Source organism: Eutrigla gurnardus (assembly GCF_963514095.1).
Source record: "Eutrigla gurnardus genome assembly, chromosome: 7".
NCBI classification, from domain to species: domain Eukaryota; kingdom Metazoa; phylum Chordata; class Actinopteri; order Perciformes; family Triglidae; genus Eutrigla; species Eutrigla gurnardus.
In genome coordinates this window covers 20,302,798-20,311,913 of record NC_139921.1, presented here as the reverse complement: position 1 = coordinate 20,311,913, position 9,116 = coordinate 20,302,798, and the positions used below count along the sequence as shown (strand labels likewise).

The window sequence follows — 9,116 nt, the reverse complement described above, 5'->3', positions numbered from 1 at the left end:
CTGTTCTCTGGTTTGTGTTTGTAGAGCTGTCGGACATCGGCGATATTGAACGGAGGTCCAACCTGCAGATGACTAAACATCAAACACTCCGATCTATTGATCACACACTGTTCTACACTTTAAAACATGTTGTGATGTTAGTGTTTTGTGTATTTTATTGTTATTGTATTATTTACCAAAATAAACACTTTTTCTAAAGAGACATGTCTGCTATGCTTGAAATTAGCGCTGCGGGGAAACCTCAGACGTATACAGTGACGTAATGACGTGGTTCTCTGGGCTCTCTAGCCGGTGGAAACGCAAACAGGTTCTCGGACGGTTCGCAAGTTGAACCAACTGCGAACCAGCACGGCACCGGCCCGGCTCTTGAACTATGGTTCGCGTTGGTGGAAAAGGGGTATCTGTCTCTCTCTCTCGGTCGGACAGTAGATTACATTTATATAGCGCTTTTCGGTCGTACCCGATATCCAAAGCGCGCACAGTAACCATTATTCATTCACACCGGTGATGGTAAACTACGTTTGTAGCCACAGCTGCCCTGGGCTGGGGCAGACTAAGCAGCGGTGTCGGGGGTCGGGGCGCGCTCCGTGCTCTCACACACCGTCACACACACCGTCACACACACCGTCACACACACACACACACACCGTCACACACACACACACACACACACACACACACAGAGGGGCAGAAGAATTACCGTTGCTACGCGACCCGTCCATGTGCCTGTGTTTAACGTTACGCCAGCTGGAGGGAGAGAGAGAGGCAGGCGAGGCCTAATGGCAAACACTGGATGCGACGGTTAACAAGTGCCCCCCGCCCCCAGTCGACAAAGGAGTAACTTACTCCAGTACTACTCGAGTAGTGACCCCGAACCTTCGGATAGTTAAATATGCCACTCGTTGCAGCCCTAAACATGTCCACCACATTATATCCTACATTGTTATGAAAACCACCGTCAACTTCACATTAAAAGAACGTGCTCGACCGTCCGGGAGCTAGGCTACACGTTTCATAAACACAAAACAAACCACTCGGTTTAAACTTAAGATAATTATCAAAAACGATGGTGGAGCTCACAACTCGTGCACTTACTCAGGGAACAGCACATGGATGTATTAGGCTATATTATCGGAACAGCAAGGTCCGACTGTTGTACCCCGGGGGTGCACCACCAAAGTCCACAGGGACGTTGCGTTTAGTCACCATAGTAAAATTACGCTACAACATGTAGCCTATGGTAATGGCAAGTGGGGGTCATGTAACATTTTATATTATCATCATATTATATTTGAACTTTTCATATGCAGGAAAACCCAGAATGACTTACCTTCAAGGTGATTTAGCCGCTCCTGCCGCCATTAATCCTGACCGCAGTCACCCCGTCTTCATGTGTTTTCGCGGTCAAAGACGTGCATGCGTCCTGGAGGCGAGCATGGTCACAAGGCGCATGTGCGGATTCATAACATGAAACACTATTAAAACTTACTTGATATTTCTAAGTTCATGTGCAATGATATGAAACCTTTCAATATTATGTGAAAATATGTAGTAAAACTTACTCTTCCCACACTGTTTATTTATTACATGCATGACATATATAGATTTACTTGAATAATTCCAGTTTCTCACTGATACTTACAATTAGAAAATAAAAATTGTGACAGTTAACCTAGTAAATATTACTACACCACAAAATCGTTTTTTTCAGTGTGACATCTCTCATTCAGGAACTATTGTTAGTTTGAAGACATAACCACAAGGTGAAAAGATAAAGCAGATGTATGATATGAAGCTGTGTAATTTACAACTCATGCTTTTTGTTACACGTCAGAATCAGTAGTGGCACTTCAACTCGTGTTGTCCCGCCTTAACAACAGGTGCAGCAAACCGGCTTAACGAGGTGTTTGTCTTATCACGCAGCTTAAATGAAAACACCTTTAAAAATGTTAATATTCAAAACCGGGTTGTCTGGCTGCCATTTGGGACAGAAATGCATTCATGAGTCATTGAATTGACCTTTCCAAAGAACTTCATATTAAATAATTAATGAATTCCAACCTGGCCACGTAAACCAGTTCAGCATTATAACATCAACTTCTCATTAAAATGTTGATGATGTTGCCTTTGGATTCCTGTGAGGGCAGGTGTGGGAAATGTTGACGCTCCCAAACCAGGAACGTTTTGATAATGTGAAAATGTGGATATTCAGAATTTCTTGATGTACATCTTATGTACATAAGCTTATGTACTTATATACTTATGTACTTATATACTTATGTACATCAACATGAGTGGAAATCAGCAGTTTTGCTTCCTTATTAATGTTTTTCAGCCTATAGAGAGCAGTGCAGATGTATTTATTTCCCCCCAATGTGTTTCACTCTTACATTTGGATGTGTAAAAAATATCATGCAGTCTCAGTCTATGCCCACAAGGTGTCATCCATCCTAAAAAAAGAGACAGACGGAGGCTGGCTGCAGACAGGAGTTCAGCTTGAAGTGATGCATTTCACCGCACTAAAAACACTGCATTCTGATTTTGTCTTCGACTGTTTTTATATGCCTGAAAATGTCACCAATATGGAATAATATATTGGAAATAGCTCAACAAAATGCCTATTTTACATCATGTATAAAAAATGTTGAAAACAAACAAGGTTACATTTCATGCCTTCTTTTGAGCAACAGCAGACTATTGCAGAAGTGAAGGATAGCGCCACCTGGGCCCACATAACACATCGTTTTCCACTCTGTCGCTGCTTTATTTCACTTCACCATTTGGGTGACAATCTGGTTTTTCTCACTCCCGACTGAACTTTATTGCAAAATGTCCGCCCGCTGTGTTACTGCCTGTCCACGACCTACAAAAGCTCCCCTAAAAAGTCCCTGACAGGACAATAGATCTGAATATCGGGGCAGCAGTTATATAAGTAGAAGGAGTTTAAATGTTAAAGTGAATGTTACTCAGCATGGATTCCATATGGATGACAATCTTTTCTTGATTCTATGACTCAGCACTAAAAACGCCTCTTAAGGCGGCTCATTCAGGAAATACTTGTGACAATGCTGTAACCAAGGCTCCATTAAAAGTTCCCTGGATAAACATTTTTTCTCCTCTAACAACACTTTATCGCGGGAAAAAGAGCCACAGTGAAACTAAAACCCCCCTGAGTTTTGAAGTGCATGTTTATTTATACCAGTTTTAAAGAAAGCTGTTAAATGTTTACATGTTAAAACCGAATCACGTAGGTTTCCCTGAAACATTTCTGTGTGAGCTGAGGGCCCCCGGCCCCCCACCACCAGATGACATTCATTTGTGGAGTTATGACCCTGGGGAGAGAAGGGGCCCTCACCTTAAAAAACACACACAAAAAAGCTACAGAAACAACGCCTCGCCACAGCCACTCCGCTCCGTCCAAGTTATAAAGCAAAACAGAACAGCAAAAGTTAATTATCCCCCCCATCCACCCAGCCCGAGACCCTTAACCCTTTGTTCTCTTTCACCTCACCACTGACAGCGAAAACATCCATGAAAAATCACACATGGAAGGAATCCAGTTTCAAAGAATTTCCAGTGGGGGGTTTATTTTCTGGGTACACATGAAAGATATATTCCATTCAGGCAGGTACACATCAGTCAACCGTCAGCTCCACATACATGGTGTATGTTTATGCGTTAAATGTGTACCAGATGAGCAGGAAATATAAGGTCAGTGTAAAGCCTCAGCAGCCGGACCACATGTTCTTTGCATTGTCTTCATGTGACCCCCTTGTATACTGCATAAAGCTTGATTTTATTGGGGAAATATTTGGGCCAGGAGGTCAAATTATCTATTTATTTACAACAAAAAAGCAACGATTAGACAAAACATTTTGTGTAGCATAATTCTCTCATCTTAATCATGCCTCCAACTACCAATCTAATAGTTATCTTCTATGAAATGGTCAGAGAATAGTAGAAAATCAACATCAGAAGTCTTTAAATTGCTGGTTTTGTTTGACCAAAGCTGAAACATGAAAAGATACTTTAAGTCATTTATAAGGAGCAAAAAACGCAGCAAGTATTCATATATGGAAAAGTCTGCAACATAAGTACCAGGGAACCTGTTGACTTGCTTTTATGTTGCTCCGTTATTCAACACGCGTGGACGTAATGCGTCAAGGACATACTGTGGAGTGAACATGTGAATTGGCTGCAGGAGCTGAGATTTCTAACCGTGGGACTGAACACAGACTCAAAGTCCTGATGGCCAAGGAATGAAAAGTGGAAGGACGTGATCACATCTAATCAGAAACGGCGCCCTTGATTTCCTGACCCCTCACTAAACTTCTCATTTCAACTTCGTTACAACCATTTCAAACACAGAGTGATGTTTTTTAAGCTTCAAATCAAATTTGTTTCAAAGCCGTGATTCATAAGCACTTCATTTTCTGGTAAAATGCTTGCCAGAATGAACAGCCTTGTGTTGTCACTAAATTGAAGTTTCTAAAACCTGTGATGTGTCTCAGTTGTGAGTTGCGTTGACTATGAAGAACTGAAAGCTGGAGACACAGGGAACCAAAGGATCTGAGGAGATATTGCTCCACATTCACACTGTGTCGGTGTCATCTGGTTTCCTGAGTGATATACGTACAACACAGTTTAATGCCTTCACGCCTAACACTGTTTTTTCAGCTCTGGGATCGGTGTGCTAAGCCCTGAACACATTTGTGTTTAGACCCTTACAGGTGGATATATCACTCAGCATAATAGGATCAAGTGTGATTATCCTCATTTAATTGTGAGAGGTCAAAGGCTTAGGAAGGGGCTGCCGTGAACAAAGCACAGCTTTTTCACGGCAGCATTAACCAAAGATCTATAACCACTATCTATACAGTTTTTAAAAAAGGTGCCTGACCAGTAAATTGGCTGCACATTTCATCCCGATTACGGAGACTAAATGTGTTTTCAGGACAGAGTTGATCGTAGGGGGGGAAATACCCCATCTGCACTGTGTGAGAGTGACTGCGGAAAAAAAGCCAAGATTAGGCAATGCTCTCAAAAGGCTTGATTTGTGTTGCTCTTCACTTCAAATTGGGTTTTGATTGTGAATAACAAAGTCTTTTTCTGCTGTTTTACAGACTTTTATGGGAGCTTTTGGAGATCTTTTTTTTTTTTTTGTTTAATAATTTCATAGTTTCTGCTTCTACACACACATTTCAGTGGCTGCACTTCAGACAGGAGATTTCTGAAGAAAGCCACGAGAGGCCCTTTGTGCTTTATTGTGCAGGAAATTGAACATTCATCCTTTTGTCTCCTTGCTATAAGAGACAAAATTACTGTATAATCTATGCAGAGCATGATGTTATTGCAAAAAAAAAGAAGAAGAAAAGAATAGAAAAGGACACGCACCAGCTCCCCCATACAAACCACACATGCAATTTACACAAACAAGTAATATAATAGGCCTGCAATCAAGGAGTAGATCAAAGCATTTTATTGTATGAAAAATATATCCATTAAAACGGAACAATATTTACAAAGAAAAAGAAGAAGAAAAGTTGCGCCATGCAGGACAGAGAGCAGCACCTTCACGAGTAATCTCCAGTATGAAAAAACATCAGTGTCGGTTCTCCGGATTCGACCGTTTAAGAACCGAACTTCACGACATACTGAGCACACGGTGATGCGCGCGTCTCCCCATCCTGACCGCTTCACCATGAGAGCGCGTTCACACGAGGAGGAGAAATCAAAAACTAAACTTCCGACACACGAAATACTTTAGTTCACAAACAATCAAAAGGTCCGAACAAACCTTTTTTGGAGGTGGATCCTAACAAGGATGTCTATGACCGTAGTGCGTCCTACAATGTTGAACCAACGACTAAAAAAATAAATACACCTAAACCATTATTAACGGAGAAAACCCACCTATTATAATACTGAAAGAAACATGTGCAGCATTTTTTTGTATTCGTCGTAGCAGCTATACAGGGATGAGAATCAATCTACACGTGAATAACTAGATTGCTGGATTTCTCCAGCGTTTCTCTGTATTGATCGAGCCAGTCTCTGAGCTCCGTGATCCGGTACCCCTCGGGTCCTCTGCCACCCTGGTAAACTATCTTCCCCTCCTGCAGGATGTAAAGTCTGTCGAAATAGGCTCCGTACGCGGCGTTGGAGGAGTTTTCCATACTGTCGACCACGACGGGGCAGCCGGGCACCTCCAGGTGCATCAGCTGCGCGGCGTTCAGCCGGTCCTCCAGACACCGGTGTCTGGGGATCTGATAGGGCGCGTCAGTGCTCACCCAGCCGTCGGAGGGGTGCGCTTCCTCGATGTACACAACCACAGAGTCCGCTAGGTCTGCGTTCTGCTGCACGACTCCCTGGAAAGCCTTCAGGCGCGCCATGAACGGCGGTCAGGTGCAGCTGCCAAAGTTGAGGATGAGCGGTCTCTTGTCTTTCGCGTAATCGAGGATGCGGCTGCGCCGCTGATCCTCCAGCTGAACAACTTCGGAGTTGGGCGCTCCGTGTCCGAGATGCGCTGCCTTGAGAAAGTCCAGCTTGTGGCCGTGCCACACCGCCTTGAGGGACTCCAGGCTAAAGAGACGATTGGAGTCAGATATGCAGAGCGGAGGATCGATGGCATCGCCCTCCTGCTCCTTCATCCTGAAGAAAACCCTTTTCCTTATGCATAAAAAGTCAAGCAGCCAAAACATGACCGCTGCCATGAGAAAACGGGGCAGCAGGACGAGACAGACTATTGCATTTTTAATAGCTTTAATAGTATTCATCATCACTTAGAATGACGACCCGAGTGGTCTTACGCGGTGCCACGATCTTGTGGGTTGAAGTTGGGTTAGTTGCAACTTCCCCTCTTTTTATAGCACCGGCAGATTTGAATGAATCACACCCCGCCTCCAAACTGGGGCCGAGGCCTCACATGGTGGGGATTACCTTCTGTCAACTCCACAGCTTTGAGTCATAGCCAAAACCCGAGGGTGCAGCACAGCAGTGCGTTATATGGCAGAGTGTAGATATTAACCTTTTTTCATCCAATGATGATGTATGTGATCAGTCTCAATGTTTTCACATCACGTGTGATAACAGCAGGCATTGGTGGTGCTGCAGACTTCCTGAAGAACATGTTGGGCAGATGCAGACTACAACTCCACTTAGAGGCCTGTAGGCCTACTATAAATACTGCACTGCCATTAACTGATCTAGCCATCAACAGTCGCCCGTTTGTCCCGATGCAGTCCATATGGAGCAGTGTTATCTTAAAAGGAGGCTGATACTCACATGATTAAACGCCGTAAACACTGTGTTTCATGTGAAGTCCTTAATATGATGAATCAGAAATGGGGAAGTAAGATAGGATTAAGACGTGATATGGAACATATTTAATGCCACGTGAGAAAAAGTTTCAGAAAAGAGAACAAAACATATTGCTTTCTATCTGTGAAAGGATTCATTCTTATGAAACAAAAAGTCAGAATTCTATCACTTTCCAGAAAAAAGTCGCAATATTGAGGATTTAAAGTGGCCATTATCCTCTTCCTCTGGTGCCCTATTGGGCCATCTGATGTAACATCACTTAAAAAAAAAAGACCTTCACAACACAAGACACAAAATCTTCCCGTCTGCTGCAAACATTAGCCTAGAAATACTTTCCAGAAGTAAAAATGATTGGCAAACCTGCACCACAAAACATAGAACGTGTGACCGACTGTTATGGATAAAGAAATGGGAATCTGGAGTGATGAGGTCCAGAAGGACACCGCAAGAGCTTTTCAGTTTGCTGCACCTTATTAAGTTATTCACAGAGAGCAGATGGCTGGTCTCTTATTCGTCGAGAGAAGGAAGAATACACAAGCCAAAACGAGACGAGGCGGGCATCGTGAAGATTACCAATGAATGCTGCATTATCACACCTGTTGGACACCTGCTGAACACAGACTGTGCTCGTCAGCATCAGCGCTGACATAAAAGTTTTAGTAGGCAGCATGGTAGAAGCTGTTAAAAAAGGAGCAAATCAAATACCTGACAAATCAAAGAACTGTATTACATATATGCAAATATAATGCAGTGATTTGCTACCTCAGTCATTCCACACTTTCTCACCACAAGAGGCTCTCTCTCCATCTTTGAGAAACCATGAAACTTTAGAAAAAAAATCAAGGAGAAAAAAAAAAAAAAAAACTCTTTAGAAAAATCAGCAGGGACTTTATTCAATGCAACTGCCAGACACTGTTCTCACCATGGTGCCGAAGGACAACACACAAAACACCCGTGAGATTCCACCCACAGAAATAAACACAGCTCCACGAGCTGCACGTATATAGCCCACATAATCAAGCTGACGACCTTGACTCACGACTGGGATGCAACAAACCGAAGCACCGGTCCGTGTTGGGGAGTGGAAGATTAGAGGAGAGGGAGAGAGAGCACTTGCAGTCAGCTGGTGGTGCAAATAGGGCTCCTCTCCACTGTCCAATCCTGTGGCAGCAATCAAGTGGAGCAGGCCAATCAACAGGTCCCACCGGTTCACAATCATTGGACACCACACTGTGAGGAGGGAGGTCGTTCACACCCACACAACATGAGGAGAGAAAATCTGCAGCAAATAGACACAATACAATAATGAGCCAGGGTCATAACACAAGGCTGCTTACGCATTTCCAGAGGAAAATGTAAGAAAGGGGCTAAAAGCATCTTCTCTGAGCAATATTGCACAGGAGAGTCTGCAGTGCAATTCTGCTGGTAATTGTGCAGTTGTTAACATATAAGAATATATAATGAAGATATTTTGAAAGTATTGAAAATGATGAAGCATGGTCGCCTGACAGATGTGTTGCTGATGTTCCCTTTCTCAGGTTCTGCACAAATGATAGACTGAAAATAAAAAATAAAAACTTTCCCTGAACAACTGTATGGCATTACTGCCGTAATCTTCTGCATCGCCACATTTACGTGTGTGCAAGTCAGAAACTTTTATACACTAATAGTCATTCCAGCTGGACAACTTCATACTTTCTCATGACCGTAATTCTGGGGGGAATTTCACAGATTTTGTCTGAAATATATACTTTTGACAAAATTCATTGTCAGAAGACAAAACAAAACAATTTGTG

The 9,116-nt window shown here is 43.0% G+C and overlaps 1 protein-coding gene across 1 annotated transcript; it reads right to left on the bottom strand.

The window, feature by feature from the left end:
• Nucleotides 1–5,231: 5,231 nt before the first annotated feature.
• Nucleotides 5,232–6,796, bottom strand: dio3a (iodothyronine deiodinase 3a). Its single transcript, XM_084013147.1, has one exon. It carries the CDS (start codon nucleotides 6,777–6,779, stop codon nucleotides 5,991–5,993), a length of 789 nt encoding a protein of 262 aa, XP_083869273.1. The 5' UTR covers nucleotides 6,780–6,796; the 3' UTR covers nucleotides 5,232–5,990.
• Nucleotides 6,797–9,116: the final 2,320 nt, after the last annotated feature.